The 22,688-nt window shown below is 40.4% G+C and overlaps 3 protein-coding genes and 1 long non-coding RNA gene across 7 annotated transcripts; 3 read left to right on the forward strand and 1 right to left on the reverse strand.

The window, feature by feature from the left end:
* Positions 1 to 1,264: 1,264 nt before the first annotated feature.
* Positions 1,265 to 10,858, forward strand: hps1 (HPS1 biogenesis of lysosomal organelles complex 3 subunit 1). Of its 4 annotated transcripts, none has more exons than XM_079363200.1 (18): positions 1,265 to 1,576; positions 3,466 to 3,659; positions 3,774 to 3,908; positions 4,344 to 4,486; positions 4,582 to 4,690; positions 6,361 to 6,521; positions 6,637 to 6,739; positions 6,846 to 6,924; positions 7,040 to 7,098; positions 7,200 to 7,367; positions 7,836 to 8,015; positions 8,404 to 8,480; positions 8,572 to 8,709; positions 8,828 to 8,892; positions 9,089 to 9,234; positions 9,840 to 9,953; positions 10,039 to 10,121; positions 10,204 to 10,858. In XM_079363200.1, exons 2-18 carry the CDS (start codon positions 3,543 to 3,545, stop codon positions 10,367 to 10,369), a joined length of 2,043 nt encoding a protein of 680 aa, XP_079219326.1. In that variant the 5' UTR covers positions 1,265 to 1,576; positions 3,466 to 3,542; the 3' UTR covers positions 10,370 to 10,858. The 4 variants fall into 4 exon arrangements, with proteins under 4 accessions (XP_079219326.1, XP_079219327.1, XP_079219328.1 ...); XM_079363201.1 differs by having other exon boundaries at positions 1,266 to 1,576; positions 10,207 to 10,858; XM_079363202.1 differs by having other exon boundaries at positions 1,266 to 1,576; positions 7,043 to 7,098.
* On the reverse strand, positions 10,854 to 14,219 carry st3gal7 (ST3 beta-galactoside alpha-2,3-sialyltransferase 7). The gene is made up of 8 exons (XM_079363204.1): positions 14,134 to 14,219; positions 13,752 to 13,918; positions 13,547 to 13,672; positions 13,124 to 13,461; positions 12,260 to 12,446; positions 11,995 to 12,135; positions 11,340 to 11,489; positions 10,854 to 11,258 (listed from the first exon to the last, which is right to left on the reverse strand). Exons 2-8 carry the CDS (start codon positions 13,899 to 13,901, stop codon positions 11,172 to 11,174), a joined length of 1,179 nt encoding a protein of 392 aa, XP_079219330.1. The 5' UTR covers positions 13,902 to 13,918; positions 14,134 to 14,219; the 3' UTR covers positions 10,854 to 11,171.
* Positions 14,220 to 15,643: 1,424 nt separating this feature from the next.
* On the forward strand, positions 15,644 to 19,035 carry ankrd2 (ankyrin repeat domain 2 (stretch responsive muscle); the record flags this gene model as incomplete). Its single annotated transcript, XM_079362339.1, has 8 exons — positions 15,644 to 15,712; positions 16,287 to 16,433; positions 16,531 to 16,638; positions 16,712 to 16,810; positions 16,956 to 17,054; positions 17,152 to 17,250; positions 17,326 to 17,424; positions 18,248 to 19,035. The coding sequence occupies 8 exons, from the start codon at positions 15,644 to 15,646 to the stop codon at positions 18,365 to 18,367; spliced, it is 840 nt and encodes a 279-aa protein (XP_079218465.1). The 3' UTR covers positions 18,368 to 19,035.
* A 693-nt stretch (positions 19,036 to 19,728) lies between these two features.
* On the forward strand, positions 19,729 to 21,183 carry LOC306836181. The gene is made up of 4 exons (XR_013780743.1): positions 19,729 to 20,195; positions 20,352 to 20,400; positions 20,597 to 20,653; positions 20,749 to 21,183. It is a non-coding gene; the product is annotated as an uncharacterized lncRNA (long non-coding RNA).
* The last annotated feature ends 1,505 nt before the right edge of the window (positions 21,184 to 22,688 follow it).

The raw sequence follows: 22,688 nt of genomic DNA on the forward strand, positions 1-22,688 counted from the left end.
ACTGTAACGCTTTGACATCTATCATCTAACAAGGCCCAGGTCAGACTCTTCAAAGCAGGACAACAGTTCATAGAAGATCAAACAAGGCATGTATTCATTTGCATTACTCATTTATCATGCCTCTGAAAATCAGAGCACCTCAGTTTGAAGAAACCTTTCTACCAGCCCCAGCTCAGCGGACATGACCTCTTTGTTATCCAGTAATGCATACATTGTTTTCTATTTGGTAAATACACTTGGGCCATTCAAGCTGTATTTACACATTCACATTCACAATCTCCTGAGGCAGCCATGTAAAGTGCCAAAGTGCCCATCAGAACTATTCTTTTCACACGCTGCTGGTGTAGCAGCGGGAGCAATTTGAGGTTAAGTGTGTTGGTGTTGATGTGTGCAGGAACTGAGGATTTAACCCCCGACCTTCTGGCTCAGAGGCGAGCAACTCTATACCACTGATCCACAGCCTCGACACCATTAAATGAAGTTCTGCTTTTGAATCAAATTTAAAGATGTCTTGTCTTTGAACTAGAACTCAAGTCTGTGTCTGTGGCTGGAACACCACACACACACACACACACACACGCTGCACATCGACACCATGAGACTTAAACACATAATTCACCTTTTCTTTGATATCTTTTTCTACATGTTTGTGTATTTACATATTTGTGTATTAATAATAGGTTTATTTCTACATTTCACTGTAGCCTATATGTATGTTTTTATCACATGACCTTGTGGAGCAGCCATTACATTTCATTTTTCATCTGTTCAAGCGTGTGACAAATCTTGAATTTATTATTTGTGTTGTTATTTATATTTTTTTTGCTATCATTATTATTGTTGTCATTGATCATCATTTTATTATTATTATTAGTAGTAGTAGTCATATAGCATATTTCAAGCAAAGATCACAGGGTAGGCTACATTTCCATGAAGGAAACGGTCACAAATACACACTTTAAAGCTCCAAAGTATATCCATCTCACATGTCTCAATCTTGATATCATTACAGGCTTATTAATTTCTACTTTATCTAAAATATGGGAACAGTTTTGACTAGTAATGGTGTATTTTTGAATACTAATTCTGTTATAGGATTTTGTGGTGTGATTCTGTGCTCTTTTTTCAAATTTAATCCAAGGATTATTTTTGGGGGGTCTTTTTTTTTTAAACAGATTTGCACTAAACTAATCTGCATTCCTTAAATGCCAAAGTATTGTCTGCCCTGCAGCCTCGCGGTCACGCGCCCTACTTCAGACACGAGCACATGACTTCCTCCTGCCCTACTGAGCAGCACCAGACTCCTGCAGGGGTAAAAAAAACTCCATTGACAAGAACTGCATTTACTACAGCCACTTACCCAGCTGGATGGATCTATGTTTTCAGATTAGTGTAGATTTCCGGTGTGGGCCACGTCACTCCGCGGGGTTGTGCTGCGGCTGCGGACAGTGCGGAAGGAAACAGAAGGGAGCGGACTGGACGGGTAAAGAAAGCCCTGCAGAAAGGAAAGAATTGGACTTCAGAAAGTGTGGAGAGACATGCTGCGTTCATTATCATCCTGGGCAGAGAACACAGCGTGAGTTTGGTGACGTTAAATGTGATGTCGTGTTTGTTTTGTGCAAAGAGGAAGTAAAAAGTTTGTGTTTAATCATTGAGGCTTCGGGGAAAACGCGGCGCGCATTTACGGATCGGAACAAGTTCTGGAGACTTCCACACATTTCCAACCAAATGTGTGATTGAGGGTCAGTGTGCACTGCTTTGATAGAGACTAGAAACACTTCTCTATGATGAGACATTCTTTAAATCAAAGTAGGTTGAAGGTGTTGGAGGAGGATGCTTCAGCTTGTAGAAGCTGACTAATGACTTGTTCAATCTTGTTTGTTTCTCTATTTTATGTCTGTAACTTTGTGTTGTGCTGCTGCCCATCTTTTCCAGAACACTCTTGTAAATGACATGTTAATTTTTAGTGAGGTGTCTTCTCCTTAAAATAATTAAACAATAAACATTAGTTCTTTTTTAAAAAAAACAGCACACAGCTGTATGTCAAGTTTATTTCTAGAGCACATTTCAACAAGTGGCAATACATAGTGCTTCACATATCAAACGCATCAAAAGTATAATAAAAAAAAGACATTGCATTTTTTTAAAGACAAACTATTTACAGTCTTAGAGTATTTTAAATACAGTATGTGCATCCAAAAGAAATAAAGTAATGTGTCAAAATTAGATTTTCTTTGGGTGTTTAGGACAACAAGGTCCTTTTTGCACATTAATAAAGACGTGTTAGTGTGTGTTGGGTCTGTCAATAAAGTAAAGAAGAAAAAAGGAGAGAAGATGGCTTATTAAAAAAAATTCTTTGTTTTCATACATTTAAGCTTTACATTCATTTATTATATGGATATGATTAAGTGAAGATAAATTACTTAATGATTTGCTTTTGTCCTCTGAATTTGTATGTTTCATTATGTGAAGCATGTATTGCTGTTATTTCTGGTTTGGCGTTTATTTAATATGAGTGGGTCCTCTCCCCATCATTGGATATTTGGATGATGTCATCTAGCATAAAGTAGTGGAGGGTACTAAATCTTAAATCCTCTGTTTAAACATATCAAGATTAAACCAAGGATTGGTGATCCGGGACAACAACAGGGATTTTTTTTTTCATTTCATTTTTAGAGTAAGCTCATAAAGTGGTCACACATCTATCAACAAGTTTGGGCTGATCCTGTTAAATCTCCACCGACCGGCATCAAACAGCCACTTCTTCATTTCAGAGCTTTTCTTCAGCTCCAGCGCGTGGACTCCCATTATCTGCTCTGACTGATGATCCCACAGTCTCTGCAGCCCAACTCTATCTGCACTCTCTCCCAGAGGCTGTCACTGATATAATATCAGCTCATAGAGACGGTTTGTGTTGGCTCAAAAAGGTTGCGAGGATTGTGGGAAAAATGTTCTCTTGCTTTAAGTTTCTCCAGGGAAAAAAGGTGTTCATACTCGAGATGGATTTAGTCCTGTGTATTTTAAATAGATGATGATATAAAGATGCTATCTACTGTTTGTATTTTTAGAGAGAAACTGCTTTGAAATATTGAATATTGAAATATTGTTTCCCATTGTATAAAAAACAAAACATTTTAAATCAAAGCTAATGTGTTTTTTGATGACTGAATGCAGAAAAGAAAAAGTATCCTGTTTTTTTTTTATTTTTTACAATTTGTAAAAAAACCTCAGAAAACCTACATGTCACAAATGATTGCTGTAATATCTCTTTAACATTGTAGTTATATCCCTGAATGTGTTGCAACAATTTGCTTTTATCCGGGGACAAGAGACACTTTAATTTGCTGATGTTTATCTTTGATGCATTTAACTCTATTAAAAAATAAACCTGAAAAGTTACATTTCTTTATGTTTTACTGTCTTTTTGTCTCAATGCGTTTAACCTTTGCCTTTTTTATTTTACAGCATGATCAACGTCGAGTGGTCGGTGTAAATACGACACCAGAGTGAAGCAGGTGTGTGTGTGTGTGTCAGTGGTCCAAATGAAGTGTCTGCTGATAGCCAGTGAGAGCGCCGAAGTCCTCTTCCACTGGACTGACCCGGAATTTCAGCAGAACATCCAGGAGCAGTATGGAGCGTCTCAGGAGGAGGGCCAGGGGGTACGGAGGAATAGTTCTAACTGTTGATGAGATTTTTTTTAAAGGCATTTTTTAATTGGATTCTCTTTCTAACTTGTATTCTTTTTTTCTTTTTCTTTTTTTTCAATGATTCAGCTTCCAGCCTTCGAGGACAGCATCAGCACTCAGTTTGCTCCCATCATTATCTCCTGCAGCACCATGGTGGACAGGCTGGGAGACAACTACACCTCCTTCACCACAGAAAACAACCACATCTATGTCCTCCATCAGGTTAGACCTCGCCCTTTCACAGTGAAAAGCTCCACAACCTTCGCTCACTTCAGGTGGTAAAGTAATATATATCCCTCAGTCAGAAACTTTCTTTGAAAATGTCTTCACACAAAGTAGATTCCAGTAACTTGAACTTTGCCTTGTCATAAGCACTGTGACCTACATGCAGCCTCTCTGACTGTGAACCATCATGTTAGTCATGTGAGTCTTGTTAAGGAATCAAACCAAGCTTTGTCCCCCTGCAGCACGTGACACAGTCCTCCATTTGACAAATACGTGACATTTTCCAGATCCAGTCAATGTCAACACACTCTCAGATCTCTCAGATCAAATATTTATACCCCAGAAAACACTTTTTATACAACACTTGAACTTGATTTTCCTCTCATGCTTTGTGGATTATGAGCTAATTAGGTCGCCTTGTTTCCCTCCCAGTTCGATGAGTGTCTCTACATCGCTGTGAACGGAGATGGGGAGGAGGGAGAGGACGAGCTGAGGAGGAAGATCTATGTGATGAAGAAGATGATTGAGGTCATGTTTGGCATGGTCACCCTCAGCAGTAACCTCCTGAGAAGAGAGTATGTCACTTATGAATTCCTCATGTAAAGAATAAGATTTTTCTTTGAAGCAGCATGGGCTTGATATTTGTGACTTGCGGGGTTTGTCCCACCAGGCTGCGTCCTCAGGACACAGAGCAGAGAGCGCGGCTGTGGAAGCATCTGCAGGGTCTTCTGGAGACGTACAGCCAGCTCAGAGAGAACGACCAGAGCTTCTTAGTGGAGGTACAAACTTGCTGCATGCCTGAGAAACATTTTTTTCAGCCGTTTTTTGTAGATTCAGTCATCGCCGCCTTAGAGTTTGGGGCGGGGCTAAATAATCCTTTACCCCAGCCGCCAGTAATACTAATGTACAGATTTTAAACTCCAATGCCAACGCCTACAAGTGTTCATGTCCCACACAGATTCATTCCTGTCACAAAAAAAGATATATATATATAAAGTGAACATAACAGGATCTGATTGTCCGACATGTTTTAAAAGACTGAGCGATCTAACTGAACGGCCCGAAGTGTTGTTCCCAGAAATCTTATTCTACCTGGTTGAATCAGCCCGAAGAGACGATATAATCATTTAGGTATGATAACTTACACTTAATCAGGATAAGACAACCATTAACACTGAATACAAAGGCATGTTTTAGTTCATTCCATGCAACAGCTTAGTATTACTATTATTAGATTAGATATTTGATTAAAAAATGTGTTGTGAAGACAGCGTGGGATGTGTTTGACTTTTTAACTATAAATCCAACATTCATGTTTCTTTTATCTATAAAAATGATAATGATGCTCTTTATTTATATAGAACTTTTCTTAACAAGGTTAAGTACTTCTGAGGGATGAAAAAGGGAAGCAGACAAAGACTGTAAACGTTACTCGAGTTAAAAGACAGAATTTATAAAAGCCAATAAGGAGCAACTGAGCTCTCCGTCGCCTCCTGCACGTTTTTAAACCAGAACGATTTGATACACAGTCCAGACTTTTGCCCTTTTGATATAGACTCGAACTCATTTATATGACACAAGAGGAGCCCCGAATGACAAAAAGCAAAACTGTTTGTGAAAATAAAATAAACATTTTGTCCTTTATTTAGGTGTTTTGAACATTGATATTGTGTCACGTTGGACAGAAATGCATAAATAAAATAAATGTCATATTAAAGAGTAGTTACAGATTAGTTGGACCCTACTCTTTTCCACTTTTTGTTTAACATTTCTGAACACTGCTTTAATCATGATTTGTCTGTAAAGCAGGGACCATCAGCGATGGTTGCTACGCGAGGTTTGTGCAGTAAACATTTTAACCAGTAGATGGCAGAAACGGTCAGAAAGCAGCCTCATTATAAACCTGTTGAGAGTATTTTTATTCACACAATATCTGTGTTGAAATCTGTGTTGTCTACCTATGAAAGATGTCCTTTTTGTAAGTCATCACTTACTGTTCAGAGGATCAATATGTGGACTGTTTGACCCGCAGAGCTCAAACCAAAACTTCACCTGAGATGTTGTGCTGCCTTTTTTTTTTATTACATTTGTGAAGCTCGATTATCTGAAAGGCCCTACTGGGGACACACCGTCCAAATGAGTTTGCACTATAAATGCTGTAGTGTGTGGCATCAGATTATGTCCTTCAAACTTGTCCCTATGAAAATAAATGTTGACGTTGACTACCATCAACCAATGACAGGCATTGATGTTATTAACCTCAAAATGGAGACATGGTCCGATTGTTTTGCGTTTTCGGTGTAATTCTTGAATCATTCCACAAATAACAGCTCTTCGTCGTTTGACTTCTCGTTCATTCAAGCCTGTGTGTACGTATCTTTGAAGAAATTCTGGAAACCATGTTTAATTTATGAACACCCACACACATGCCCCTCCCTCTCTCTTTCAGGCTGTGGAGAGGCTGATCCACCCCACGCTGTGCGAGCAGTGCATCGAGTTCCTGGAGCGTCGTGTAGTTCAGCAGCTCAACAGCAGCGTGGAGAGAGCTGGAGAGGAGGTGCTGCACTCCTTCATCCTTGTTCACACCAAACTGCTCGCCTTCTACTCTAGGTACCAGCTCACCCTCCTTCTACTCGCACTTCTCATCTATAAGGTCTGATCAGTGAAGAGGCTTGGTTTGTATTCATTAAAGCTGGCTGTTTCTTTGCTCATTCGCTCCTTCAAGTCGTAATGCGAGCACGCTCACCACCTCAGACCTCTTGGCCCTCATCATCATGGCACAGAACATGTATCCTAGCAACACCGACCTGGATGACCCGAGTCCAGAGGTAGGAAAATGCTAAAAGGCCCTCTCACAGCACCACCAAAGGATGCTCGTTTCAATGTTCCTCATGTTGTCTTGTTTCTATTGTATGTTTTTTTTTGTCTCTGAAGGATATTGACAGCACGTCCGGTTCTGGTCCTGAAAGTTTTTACACTCCAGAGCCTTCCCCAACAGACTCCAACAGTTCAGGTGGGTTATGTGGCCGCCTGTGTCTTTTACTGAAAGCTAATTAAACATGAAGTGAAATATTTTTTTCTGTTTAACCCGTGCAGTTTTCAGTATGTGCTTCATGTTTGTGTGTCAGCAGAGAAGCCGGTGAGAGGAAGTACTCCTGTGTTTGAGTTTGTGGACCCGGATATCCAGGTGAGGATTTATTTCAGAGTCTATTCCTCACATTCGATCCACATTTAGAAAACATGTGTTGGTTTAATTAGACTTAACAAGCTGAAACTAAATGTCTTCAGATGGCAGAGGACAGCCTGCAGACTCTGGAGGTCCCTCCCCCTGACCCTTCAACCCCTCGTAGAGTCTTCTTAGAGGTTTCACTCAGGGAGGGGCTGTATCCCATGATGCCTCACTCCATGTACTGCCTGCCGCTGTGGCCGGGCATCACACTGGTGCTGCTAACAAAGGTTTGTTGATACCAGCACACATCTATGCAAGCTTGTTACCCTGTTTTTTTCCCCTAAAACACACAGCCTCGTAACGACATTCAACTCACCATTTGATTCTTTTACAATGTCGAGCTTCCATATGATTTTCCCCCTGTACTTTTTTTACGGTTTTTTACGTTTAATTTAGAAATGAGCTCCTCCCAACATTCCTTGTCTCTCTTCTGTTGTCCTATTTAATATAGGCAAAATATGACTCTTAAATCGACACTTATTTGCCTATATTTTAAATTGTATTACTCTTTTAGATATCATTACATCCTGCTATAAATACGATTTCCTTTCATCTCCTCTTACGGCTTAACTTTCTGTTCTGGGGCCAGTCGGGGGCGCATTTTTCACAGATGTTCAGCATTTGTGTCTAAACAGTATTCAAGCACTCTCTGCCTTCCACCTGAGTCTCTTGAGCATGTATATTTTCTCTGCTAGATTCCCACCAGTGCAGTGGCCATGTCGGTGTATAAGTTTTTGGAGGCCTTTGCCAAGCTGGAGAAGCGTTTGAGTGAAGGCCATGAAGGTTCTTCTGCAACCAGAGGGCAGCCGACTATTTTCGATGTCCGCAGCAAACTAGACAAGTTCATTAAAGCTCTGGGGCCCAGTGAGATACAGGTGTGTATGCTTATGCACTTTGCATGTAATCATTTTGAGCATATATCAAATCAGTGATTGACTGTAACAAATATGCCCAAAGAAGGATTAAGAAAAATGTTTGAATTGAATTATTTTTTTATAAATAATGTATCTTACCAAAAACCTAACTTTGTAATGAACCAAACAACGAAGAAAAATGAATTACAATTTTTTCCTTTTTCAATCATAGCATTTTTGCTGGGAAAAAAGTGGGCCTCTTTTTTGCGACCAAAAATAATTATCTTTAATAGTTGTGCTGAGTTCTATTTTGTTGAGAGATTATTGAGAAAAGGATCATGATTAATCAGATTTTATATCGGCTCTTAGAAAAATAACATTTTTTTGCTCGCTTATTTTCTCCTTCCAGTCTGCACAGTTACAACATGTGTGGACAGAGTTCAAAAACAGAGCGTTCGCCAGAGGAGGCCCTGGGTTCACCAGAGAGTAAGTGTGCTGCTGCCCTCTGCTGGCCAAAATGTACGAAACCCTGGCTGTTTCATTTCATAGGGTGATTACACTGGTGGTTTTGTTTTAGACTCATCCCGTGGTGTAAGAATATGAAGACACAGCTGTGTGGGATTTACCGACAGTGTTTTCTGATTGAACCTGGGCCCTCTGACATTCCTCGACGTCTTTCCCCCAGCCTGCAGGAACGAGCCCAGACCATGGTGCAGTGAGTATCAGTTTCCACATCGGCATTCTATATTACACATTTCTTAGTCTTATTTCTTTTCCTGTCTTGTTTGTCACTTTTGTTCTGTTTCTGTCTGTCACTTCTCTCTCCCTCCCAGAGAGAAACTGATGGACTGGAAGGATTTCTTGTTGGTGAAAAGCAAGAGGAATATCACCATGGTGTCATATCCTGTCAGTGAAATAATCCTACTCCTCGTGGTTGCATGCTGTGCCTGATCTTTGAGCCACTGCTTTCCACATACTCGACATTTTTTAAAGTGCATGCATCATATACAAGAGCTCTTACTAACATGAATATGCCATTTTATATTGAACATCTTGTTAAGCTGAGTGTATTGATCTTGACTCAGTTAATCTCACATACCTGGAGGATTTCCCGGGTCTCATTCATTTCATCTGTGTGGACCGATCCACCGGTCAAATGATTGCACCGTCACTGAACGTCACAGAACGCAGCACGTCTGAGCTCGGGAAGGGACCAGTGGCTCAGTTCATCAAAAACAAGGTGAAGCACACTGCAAGTTCACGTCACGTGTTAGCTCATGAGAATTTAATTAAAGTCCTGATTGTTAGATTAAGAGCACATCAGAAACTGTTCATCCTATCAGCTCATTAAGATCTCCTTTTTTTTCTCTTGCTGCTTCATTGCAAAGGAGTAATGACGTTCAATTTTGCAATTCAATAAAGATGTATGCGATTGGTTAGATTTTAACATATCAAAATCCTGTCAAGAGCAGATATAAGTTTTGGAACGTGACAAAATAGTCTTTTTGGCTTGGCTCAAAGAAAAATGTTGACATACTTGAAGATATTTTTATTCATTTTCTTTCTGAGAGATAAATAAATCTGCGGCTAAAATCTGTCAAGTAAACAACAACAAACAGTAAACAGTCCACAGAGGAAGCCATTAAATGTGAGACTGTAACATGAGACTGACACGCTTTAAAATGGTGACAAACAGTTTGCATTGTTTTGGTTAACCGTGCCTCCCACATCCCCTCATAATTTGGCCCCACTTTGGGAATCACTGGACCAGAATAGATGAAACAACCTTTCCTTTCTTTGTCTTTGTCCTAAGTTTATTTTCTTTTCACTCATCCATACATGAAGGTTTGGAGTCTGGTCAGCACAACACGCCGTTATCTCCAGAAGGGTTACTCCACTGTCACACTGAGAGATGGAGACTTCTACTTCTGCTACTTCCTGTGGTTTGAAAACGACACCGTAAGTAGAAAACAAGTCGTTTATTTCTGTCCAATAATTGTACCCAGTAAAGCAGTGACACTGACATGTATATCGAATCCACAAGGGTTACAAGTTAGAGGCAGGGGACATACCACACCTACCTGATGACTCTGCCCCCATCGGGATGCTGGCCTGGGATTACTACAGGTAAACCACCGAGCACGTTGTTCAAACATAACAGACGAATCCCAAAGAAAGAGCTTCTGACTAAGGGGAATAATTTGTCTAGCAGGAAGCTGCTACGCTACTACAGCAAGCATCACCAGGGGGAGGTGGTGAAGTGCTACGAGCTGCTGACGGTTCACCTGGGGGTCATCCCCAGCGAGATCATCCTGCAACACTGCAGGCAGCTGGCCAGCAAACTGTGGGAGCCTTCACGCAATCCGCTGCTGTAGACACGCCAACGCCAAGATGCAGGAACCAGAAAAAAGTATTCTCACTTATATTGCTTCACAAAGTGTCCACTGCTGTGTTTTTCATCGTAACATTGAGTTTAAGCTTTTGTATCTTATCATAGATAAGTTCACTTTAAAGTATTTATTAGAATGTACAAATACAGACCTGTTTGCACTCATAAGATTTATCGTCTGCTCTGAAGTTTATTTACAAGATTGTGCCTTAATTTTTCTAGATTGTTATATAAATTTGAATCCCCATTTATGAACCATTCTCTATTTATTAGTCATACTTTATATTCTTATTTTGTTTTTTCCATTTTTAAATTTTGCAGATCTGTGATTTTTATAAACGTACAGTTTGACTGTATTGCCTTTACTACTGAAAGTGTCATATAAAATAGATGAATGAAATGTGGAACAAAGTTTTCTAAATGTCTCTCTTTATATAAATTATATTTGGGGACAATAAATCTCGATAATCTTGTATTCACTTGTTTATTGATTAATGGAAACAGAAACTATTCATTCATGAGGCATTTTTGGTTCTTCCCACAGCTGAGGATAAAATATTGTCTTTGAATTGAAGCGAGATCTGCTCATGTTTCTCCAGTCATGAGTCTGTCTAACCTTTAGAGACAACCCTGGAGACTGTGGGCATTTTTAAGGTCAGTTCATGCTGTGAAGGATTCTTCCAGCTGGGCTCGGTTACCTACACGGTACAGTTGATCGTTTCAGTCTCTCAGTGAGAGTGAGGAGTGTATGTACAGGGCAGTTTATTATCAGTCTTCGAGCTGCTGACTCACAGAGCTCCTGTCAGGTCTGTCACTGCTCCTGCAGCCACCAGGTCCCTCAAGAAGAGTTTTTCAGCGCTGACGTCATGAACTACCTAAAGGGTGATCATTCCAAAAAGTCATGAGTAAATCTCTGCAGTCAAAACATGCCTAATGTGAAATGAATCTAAACTTACTTGAGCCTTCATGACTTCCATGCGTAGAGCCTCATAGTAGTGAAGCCGGGCGTCTGGGTGCTGCATGTCGTACCCGAACCCTGCCAGGCTCACCTGGTCACAGAGCTGCAGAGCCATCACCACCGCACTGGCACCTAATGTCGGCACCATCTAGTTCAAAAAAGCAAAAACAAATTCTTGGGAGTTTTTTAATTACACAAATACGAAGTACATTTCTTGTTCTCAGAGAGAAATCCAAAATAGCAAAAAATCCCTTTAAATGCTGGTTGCTATTTAAATTCTGCACTTTTTTGAAGATTCAAGCACTACATTGTTGATTTTGTGTTTTCCCTTTATGTATCCTTTGCCAGTCACAAGTTTGACACACCCTGGCAGGCTTTTGTGTTTTCTGTTACGAAGGTGAATTAATGAGCGTGTTAACCTCCTGAACTGAAGGTTGGGTTTGCTCCTCCTTTAGTCACTCCTTTAATTCTAGGCTCATTGCAAAGTGACTCTAACAATGAGTCAGTGAAGCGTTTATTGTTCAGGATAAATCGAGCTTCCCAGATGTATCAATGCTATTTGACTTTTTAATACTGTGCACAACAAAGCATGAGAGGATGTTCCACAAAAAAAAAAAAGGTCAACATAAAAATGCTGTTATGCCAGAACTCACTTTTCCTTGTTTCACAGCATATTTCTGCAGGACTTGTCCTGTCTTGTGCATTATCTCTGGGTGTAGGATCTTGAAGTTTTCTGCTTTCAGAGGAATGTCCTCCACCACCTCCCTCCAGAACCACAGTTTGGACCAGAAGCTCTGTGTGAACAGGAGGTGCAGAGCATGCGATGATGTGTTTACTGTGTTGCTGCGTGATTTTCTGTGATGACACTTCTGTAACAAACCATTTACAATGGTTTGGCTGGAATGCATGCAGTCTTACCAGAGGCTGCTTGGTGATGACAGAGGTGAGCCAGTCCAGGTCCAGGCTCTTAAAGACCACCAGGGCAACCATGGTGGTGTTTTGGTACTCGTCAGCAGAGTAAGGGGCTCCTTCTGGGTAAAGCAGGCGGATGGTGGTGCGAGTACCAGCATCTCTTTCAAAGCCAGAAACTGGAGCATTATTCAGCCTGTAAAAATAATTGTAAATCTATCTTTGATCTCGTTTCATTTTGTTGATGTTAAATATTGTCTCTTCCCTTAAACTTCTTTTGTTTTTGGTTGCTGTGGAAAACAATCCCCTCCTCTGGTAACCAGGCCATTCATGAATTTATTCAACCAGGGTCCAGATTGAATGTGTACATGTGTTCAAATGGCTATCTGTTCCAAAAATGTATTGAAATTACAGCATTTCGCTGTAACCAGCTGTGTGCATGATAACGCAATACAATGTAATCCATTGGGGCAATTATAAGCGAGCAAAGTAAGTCCACTACAAGTGCATGTTTTTGCAGTTGAGACACTCAAATTGTTAAAAGCTCTGCTGGAAGGAGATGGCTCCCTCTGAGATCTTGCAGAAATGTGACCTTTTCCAGGAAGAGTACAGTATGTAGGAAATATGGCTCCATTTGTCTGCAGCGTGTCGATGAAGAATGACTGAAAGGAGAGGTGGTGAACAGGCACAGGATGGAAAACAACCATCGCAGGGTTCGCCATCAGACTATCCAACTCTCTGACTCACAACTCTACGCCGAGCAGATGTCATGTTCTGCTTAGGGATTACATTGCAGATCTGCACCAAAACATATTTAACAACACTTGTAAGATGTCCTCTCACTTCTTTGAAGTCTGTCACTGGCCCATGTACCTGATAATGATGTCATACTGATCTATATGGGATCCTAGATGGCTCCCATGAAGAACCCCTCCACTCCCCACCACCACACATCGCATGCAGCTGCCCTCTCTCCTCAGTGATGGAGGCAGGCCAGGCTGAGGCAGAGAGGCCAGGGCCAATGCCAGATTCTCTTCACTGCCCTGCAGCCCTAAAGGAGGTGAAAGATCCCAGGGCACAGGCGTGTCCTGCTGCATGAACACAGGGATGTCCAGCAGGCCTGCAGAACAGGACAGAGGCTTTATGTGGTCCCGACTAGAGAGAGGCTTACAGGGGTCTGAGAGCAGGAATGCTGAGCGGTTTAGTAGGACCTGGACAGAGGAGAAAAGAAATCAGTAACTTGTTTAGACCTAATTATTGCCTAAAAATGATCACCAAGAGTATGTGTATCTGCACCTGATCTCTGGGTCGCTGGTAGTCATCACTGAAATTTGCTGCCTTAGTCAATGGGAGGTATGCAGGAATCAGAATAGCTGAGTAGCCTCCAATCAGCAGCACAAGACTTAGAACAAGGTTCTCACGCCAGCAGAGAAAAAAAAAAGATTTTAAAGCATTCAATAAGAGATCTAAATAGCTAAACATATAGTGTCTGTGACATGTACCTGCTAAGAAAAATCTCCTTGGAGTCAGTCTTTGCGAGCCCTCGCTGTCTGCGAGAGACAGGCGTAGGTGTTGCAGCCTCCTCAGTATCAGGCAGCAGAGGAGAGTCATCGCCTGGGTCCTCAACACTCAAGTGATTCATCGTCACCATGGTGCCAGCACTTACACCTGGAGCAGATATTTCTTACTAAGCTCACAGACTACAATCTCTGTCGTGTGTGTTTCAAACAGACCTCTTAGCAGTGAAACACAGAGGTCTGTAAACGTTAACATGAAAACACTGATAGAGCTAAAAGTACCATGTGTCCTTTTTCACAACAAAAACTGTTTTAAAAAGCATCCAAAGGAGCACACATTTATTTAATACAAACAATGATACTTACATCCAGCTTGAATGAGACATACGCTGATAGTTAGCTGTTTTTTGCCTGTGTTTCATGCCTCAGGTTATTTTGTCAATATGTGTGCCATGTACCGCTAAAATGGCTGCTGCTACTTCTCTCTCCCCTGAACTCTACCCCTTTTTGTAAACAGCTCTGGTTAACCATTAACACATCCCTCTGTCACCCTCTGTGGCAGTTGTGTCTGCAAATAATGTGTGATGTGTGACCAAGAGTCATACCAGTAAAAACTCTGCATGCAAATGGCAGCTAGAAAAGGGCGGGTGTCCTGTGTGCGAAATGAGCACAGAAACACACACACTCATATTTTCCAGTTTTAGGGAAGTACTAAACAACATGAATAATTAGTGGTTTAAAGGGATCATTCAGAACAGTTGAAGGGGGATGTATGAGGAAAAGTAAGTGTATTACCCACAGGAGATGGCGGTCAGCTCGGCCCCTTTATTCACTTACATTTTAAACCATTAAACATACATAAAACACAACATATTCCAGACACAAACTAGCTACATCAAAGGAGAGCTCAAGGTTATTAACTGTGGCCATTAAAGAGGTTCTTAATAATACTATACGTATGGGGTAGCAGGATGACTTTCAAGTGTCCTTGCTGATTAAGATGTTTTATTACAACTGGGACATGTGGAAAAGAAGGCCATGAGCTTTAGTTAACCAAACTAGATTGCTCCCTTGTGTGGCTTTGCTGTAGTTTAAATGTTTTCAGTGTGAACAGTATGGTAGCTCTATTATCAATACAGAACATTAGTGTATGTACTGAGCATAATACTTTATGTGTGTGTAGTCTGATACACCTATAAAATGTCTAAAATAACCAAAGCAGAGGCTGGTCAGACATTGACTGTTGGTGAACTTCCAAACAGATCCATTATAAATAACATAATCCTTTAAATCTCTGTGTGTGTGTGTGTGTGTGTGTGTGTGTGTGTGTGTGTGTGTGTGTGTGAGGGGTTGTCCTGTTGTAAAAATAAAAAAAAAGTGGTTTATACTCTGCCAGCAACACAAGTGAATGAAACCAGGAGCTGGTGGAATGAATTTAACCCTCAGCTTATGTCCAGGGCACGACATGGAAAAGGCATGAAGTGTCCACTGCACTTTGTATATGAATGTGTGTGTGTGACAGAGAGGAAGGAGAGAGAGAGAGAGAGAGAGAGAGAGAGAGAGAGAGAGAGGGATAGAAGGGAGAGTGTATTGCTTGTAAGTTCACACAAACATACATGCATACACACACCAAAGTGCACACACACCTGTTTGTTGGAGCAACACAATGTCCTGCTATGAGCCCGGGCATTCTAGCCAGGAAGCCACTGGGCCGGCAGCTCTTCTGTGTAAAGTAACACGCTGTTATGTTTTCTACTACCATTGTACTTGTTTCATTTCTGTTATTTTAAAAATTTTGATTTGAAAAAAAAAAAAAAAAAAAGGCCATATTTACTTCCCTTGATTTTTCTTTTTTCTATGTTGAATGCGAGCTGAGATGGAAGAGACTGAGCATTGGGCGGCTGACGTGATGAATGATCAAACAGATGCAAGCAAGATAGTTCAGGTAAGTGAGACACGTTTCCATTCGATTGTTATATAATTTTAGAATAAGTAAGAGTAACCATTCACCACCACAGACGTTATCATAATTAATTCACCTGTCTACCTCTGGCATGTTTAACCTGAAGTCATGGTCATAGTTTTATCTCAGTATTAAAGTTAAGCCTTCAACATGAAGAGCAGATGTCTGTCCGCCTGTTTCAACATGCATTTGCAAATACACTGATAGACACATGCAAATCATGTACACACAACCAGAGTGGACCTCGGTGTACAAGCCTGAAACGCAATGTCAAAAGAAATACTGTTTGAGTACCCTGAGCTCTCTAACAATGATAAGTTAGTATAACTGAAAGAACATGAGAGGAATTATATTGGGAACATTACTTTTGTTATTGGCAAGCCTAGCTTGGTTATTGCCAAGCCTATGCTGTGAATTTATTTTGACATTAACACTACCATTCCCAGCTCTCATCACCCCTTAGCCTACTTGGCAGATCTGCTCTACAAGCCAATGATACCTCTCTCATCCATGATAGACTGTCCTCTCAATGATTACTGTTTGTGTCATTGTATAGGCAGCAGAAACAGGGAGAATGGTCCCCTCAGACGTCTGCTGTGAGATTTTGGATCTGAATAAAGGAGAGAATCTCACAGGGCTGTGCAAAAGGAAGAAAATGATCAAGACCACATTCTCACCAAGGGTGTCTGTGGAAATTGCTGCGGTGACCTCCAATTTTTAAGGAAACTATATCTTCTTCTTTTTCCTGTCTTTCTGAGTTTGATTGTTTTGTTTGTATGTTTGTGTTTTGGTATGCACAGGTAGTACCTGAGGGCACTGCAGAATTCATGAATGCAGCGAGTCAAGGAAAATTGAGTTTAATTGAGAAGTATCTGGCTGATGGTGGGAATCCAAATGCCCATGACGAGGTATTTTCTCCTCCATTTAACAGCAAAACACACAGATTACCGACAAAAATGATAACGTATTTACATTTCCCAGCTGAATAGGACAGCACTACACCGTGCCTCCCTTCAGGGAAACACTGCAGTCGTCCAAATGCTTTTAGAAAACGGAGCCGATATCAACTTTAAAGATCAGGTGAGACGTGCAGGCACATAACTTGTTTGTAAAGATGTTGATGAGATTTGGTGAGATTATCTTCACACATTAAAGCTCAAGCCTCTTGTGGCCTGAAGTCAGCACTATTAATAGGACGGGGCTGGGCTGGGCTGCTGTGTTTCAGCTGGGCTCTAGGGCCTTACACTGGGCCTGCAGGGGGGGCAGCCTGGGAGTTGTCAAAGCCCTGAAAAGCCACGGGGCTGACCTGAATGTTAGAGATAAGGTGAATATATTATTATCATATAATTTGTTCCTACATGTCATACAGTTGGTCGTGTGTGATTACCTGGTCACAGTGTGTGCTCATATCCTCATTGCAGCTGTACAGCACTCCTCTTCATGTGGCAACAAGAACAGGGCACACCTCCATTGTGGAGTACCTGCTGTCTTGTGGTGCTAAAATCAACTCCAGGGACAGGGTAGGCAGCGTTTCTTCTACACGTTGGTGACAACTTTACACACACTATTTCTGTTTAAATCATTTTCACTTTCAGGAAGGAGACACGGCCCTGCACGATGCTGTGCGCCTCAACAGATACAAGATAGTGAAGCTGCTCATAAATGCCGGAGCGAACACAAAAATAAAAAATCATGTGAGTCTTTTCACCAGTGCATGCCTGCTTTTAGCATTAAGATGGTGTTTCAGAAATGTGTATTAAATCTTTGCTATTATGTTCATATCATCTCTTCAAAAGACCTCGTCTTCCGTCAGCTTGATCTGAAGATCAATACCACTCTCTTAACTTCATCAAACAGTGTAGCTGTTTCCATGGAAACAGCTCAAGCCCAGTCATTTATGTGAAGCATTTTTTGAATCCAGAGAAAAACCTCATTTTTAATACTTTATACTCCATAATGTAACGGCCCTCTCTAGTAATAACAAGTTCTTATGTAATATTCAGGCTGTGGGTCAAGGAGAGCACGGGGACAACTGCTATGCGTCTAACCAACTTCTTTAATCACAGTTGCAAGGCTTCATATGAAAAACCACCACTGTCACCAAGGCAACCTTAAAGGCAAAGTACCGCACATTAAACTGTCAATCCTGTCAGATACAAAATTATACAAAATGCAAATTAAAACCACCTCAGCATAAAACAAAACCTCAAGAAAATAAATCCCATCTCCGTCTAACAATAGCATATTCATGGAGTCTCTGCTGCAGCATATATCCCTTAGGAGAGTGCAGAATTTATGTTTTAAAAACGTATTTTAGAGATCAAACAGAGAAGATAAAATTAATAAAATTAAGTTAATCAGTGAAGTTGTGGCAATATAGGACAAATACAGGATTGTTAATGGTTTAAATGTGAATCTACAGTATTGACAAAGATTAATTCTATTTGTTTGAGAAATGTATTAATCGTATTATCATTACTACTCATGTAATAACTAAGAGTTTGAACTGTGTTACAGGAGGAACTGACTGCCGTACAGCAAGTCAAACAATGGCAGTTTGACATCATGGAGACGCTGCAGAGGCTGGACAAGCTGAGAGACGTGGATCTCCCAGAAAACCCTGCGAGAGCAGAGTAAATGCTTCCAAAGTATACAGTATACTCTTTGTAAGGTCAATTTGTATGACTGTCAGTCTCAGGTTTAACGTCCATTCTGTAATTCCAAACAGGTTTGTGTACTTCATATATGAGTATCTGCATTATATTACATGTGCTCACCAACACCATCTGTCCTTCTAGGGCATAGCTGTTAAAACCCTCAGATTAGATTGAACACTGACATTAACAGTTATCAGCTTGGATTTGACGGAGTAAAAGTGATCTGCTAATCTTAAAAGCCAAGAGCATTTTGAAAATGTAACAAAAATGAGATTTGAAGAGCTTTTTTGTGTTGAATTTGCTCATAAAGACTTTAAGTACCTTGGAGTGCCCACAGATGTTTCGTATCTGATTTGTGATGCCTTTGGAAGTTGAATAACATCAATAGCTCGAGCTGTACAGAAGCTGTGTTGAGGCGACAGACAAGGCCAGAGCACACAGTAGCAGTGTGTTTGAGACGTCAGCTGACGATAGCAGAGATGGCTGGCATGCCCCCTGCTAAAGTCAGGGATTCAAGGGGAGCTCAGGGGACATATTTTCCTTCTATCATCAGTGGCTTAAATGTTCTCGAGGGATGGTGGACATTCAAACCAGAGATATCAACAGTACGCTCTCTTATTGACTCTTAGTTATTTCACATGCAGTCTTTTTATGAGCACAAATAATTGTTCTCTGTATGACTTGTCCATAATGTGAATTTTAAATGCAGTTTTCTGCAGTGCATTCTTTGTAGACAGAACATCAGATACACTATCAGCAGCACACAATATTTCCTGTCTAAAGCAAGGCAGCGTAACCGTCATGGACTTTAGTGAAAGCCTGTGCGTACTGTACAATACAAGGTTATACATGTACTGTCTGAAAGCACTGAAATTCATTGTTTCTCCTGTCTGAACCTCACAAAGATATCCTTTCTATGTTTCAAGCATCATAAAGAAAAGCACTGGAGCTCTCCGATTGGTGTGACTCATACATGTTTTACTGCTTTAGTTCTGTCATTTTTAATTCCATGTGAACTACACGCAGTTTGTACAGTGAGAAGGGGGATGGGACAAAACTGGAAGCTTCTGCTTCACGCTGTGCAGCAGCCAAAAAAAAAACCAGAGGCACATTTTCATCCTTGAAAACTTCCTCCTATTGCAGCACACGTTCCTCCCCTGGTGCTCGATCATCAGAAAAGGCTGCATAATCATCAAAACAAAATCCTTAAATGTTTCTTTTTAAACACATCTTTATTGAACACATCAACTGTTAACCACCCTTGTTATACATACTACCACCCTAGTCCAGGAGAATAAGAGGATACTGCGCTGTAGTTTTTCTTTAACTCATTCTCCGCCATTGACGGAATATTCCGTCATTTGGAACCCAACCGTTCCCCGCCATTGACGGAATATTCCGTCAATTGGTGTTTTCAGTGTAATACGATAGGGGGCGCTCTGGCGGACATTGTGAAAAAGTTACAGGACTGTGGGGTCAAAAACCAACAAACAAGACCACCCGCGGGAAAGTAGAGAGAAAAAAAATAAACATTTTCTTAGTCCTTATTTTCCAGCGGGCGGAGTTCTATCAGTCTGTATGTGAGTTTGACGCGCGTCAAAAAGTCAACATTAGCCGTATAGATATGAGATAAAAGCTCTTGAACAGTACAAACATGCCGGCGCCAGCAAGGAGATATTCGGCTGCGGAAACTACAGAGTTAATTATCGATACAGACTCTGATAATTCATTTTTTGACCTCCGTGAAACTGATCTGGATGAAGACAGCAGCGGCGACAGTGAATGGAGGGATTCAGGACGTGTCAGAGGTAAGATATGATCACGTTATTTTTTGATTCACCATGATAGCATATGCATCTGATAATTCATGAGATAACGTGACGTCGAAATAACATATCTCTCAGTTTTGTACATAAACTATGTACAAAACGAATTTTTGACGGACATTTTATTGTAATTTCCAGACACAGAGTCCAGGTCTCCAAGGTCCAGACATACACGTAGGTGCAAGAGGTGAGTCATGATAACATATTTTATTTAGTTTGATAGTATGTTACTTGGATTGTATGATTATTAGATACTACAAGACAAGAGCATCTGCTAACTTGTGAGAGAAGATAAAAAAAGAAATAATTTAGCTTTCATTTTGTACACAAACTATTTACCAAATGAATATTTGTTTGACATTTTACTGTCATTTTACACACAGAGTCCAGGGATTCAAGGCCCAGGTGTCCTTTATACAGACCTACCCAAGGTGAAAAAGGTAAGATGTGATATGAAGAGGCCGAAAAATAACGTTTCTCTCTTTGTGCACATCACACTGTTGAATAAAAAAAATGTCTTTCTAATTATTTACAGGTCGAACACAGCAAAGAGGCAGAGGTCGGACCTGTGGATCTTATGGGTGTGGTGGAGGTCAAGTACCTGGTGACCAAGCAAGAGGGTCTGTAAACCAGCCAGGTGCAGGTCCTGGTCCAGGTAATCTGATGTGGAAAGAAATGAACTGGCAGCCAAAAGACTTTCCTTTTCACTGAGAATCCTGGACCTCTAAATGATGCTGCTGCTCTTGATCATATCATTCGTAAGCCTGACCTTGAAATGTACTGGTCTACAGATGACATTTTGGTCACCCCCTACTTCAACAAGGTCATGTCCCGCAACCGGTTTGAAATCATATGGAGATTTCTACACTCCAATGATTATGAATCAAGGCCAGCAAATAGCACTGACAGGTTGTACAAAGTCCGCCCTGTCTTATATTACCTTATATCTAAATTCAGTCAAATGTATCAACCTAACACCAACATTTGCATTAATGAGGGTATGCTTCTGTGGTGTGGACGGCGAGCGTTCAGGGTGTACGATCCCCAAAAACCTGTCAAATATGGGTTCAAATCCTACATCCTTTGTGATTCTGACACAGAGTACTGTTACAACATGAAACCCTATTGCGGAGAAGGCACTTCCCTGGAAGACACAGCTGTCTCTCTTCTTGATCAGGTTTTTGTTCAACTAATGTTTTATTATTGAAAATAATAATGATATTTAAGTGTTTGTAAAAACAAAGTATTTCTGAGTGTATAAGAGAAGAAAAATGTATAATATAGTTTGTAAATGTTGTAGTGCTACACTATTCAAAGAAAATTAATAATTTTATGTAATCATTTTTATTTATTTTAGTTATTTATTTTAAAATATAACTGTAGTTGGCAAATGAAAGTAAAAAGAATCCAAATGTAAACTCAAAATCACTTTTTTTTCTTGAAAATAAGTGTGTTTTACAAAAGTGCTGTTTTCTCAGCTTTTTGTCCGGAATGTGGTTTTTTTGTGAAAATGGCCGATATTCAAGTGCTGATAAAAAAAGATTGAATGAAGTTTGAATAAAATAGTTTTTTGTATATGAAAGCAGAGGCTCTGATCTTTCTTTTGATGTATTCAATATTTACATATTCAAAGAACAAAATATTCTGTGAGTCTTGAAAGATTGGTGAAAATGGTGAAAAAGGCTGGCGCTGGCTGGCAAACATTCTAGAATTCTCTGGCGGGGAAAGAGTTAAGAGCACTCAAAGCAATCTTCTATTGTTACAGAAAAAAAAGGTAACCATGGCAATGGTATTCTCCAGGCAGGTGAGAGTCTGGACAGGCACACTTTTAAAGCACCATATGTTTCCAGTTGGAAATGGATGTGGGATTCTGATGAATTAAATTCCACTCAGGCATGGTGTGTAGGCAAAGAAGGCTTTAGCAGGTATTGTCTCTGTGCATTGCAAGAGGGAAAAAAATACAATTACATGAAGTAAAATACAGGATATTACACTTTACACACAGAGCAAACATTAAAGTATCATTGTGTGTGGGAGTAGTGGTTCTGGTGCATGCAGTGGGCAGATGTTCTCTGTAATGTTAACTTCAGTCTTTTTGATTGCACTGTGCAGCACACTGCAGCACCGAAGGGGGTTTTTAAAGCGAGCAGTAGTACAGGCTCACAATATTAACTATTGATTTTTTTTTTGCTGCTTTATAAAATAAGAATGATATCAGCAACCACAATAATCTAGGCTGGAGATTTCAGAGACATCTACAGCAGAATCTGTACGGCACTCAAGCCCCATGTGGATTTGTCTTTAATGTTCAGCTGTAATAAATAACACATTTAACTCTTGTAATCATGCCAGGCTTCCATATCATCTGATTGTCTTTGGTTGAAATTTCATGTAAGCAACCCCAGACAAGCTAAGTCCACAAATGCTTTGTAAGGCCTATTAACTATTCAAGTACGATGAAATAATTGGTGATCA

The sequence above is a fragment of the Symphodus melops genome (assembly GCF_947650265.1).
Source record: "Symphodus melops genome assembly, chromosome: 15".
Classification (NCBI taxonomy): Eukaryota; Metazoa; Chordata; class Actinopteri; order Labriformes; family Labridae; genus Symphodus; species Symphodus melops.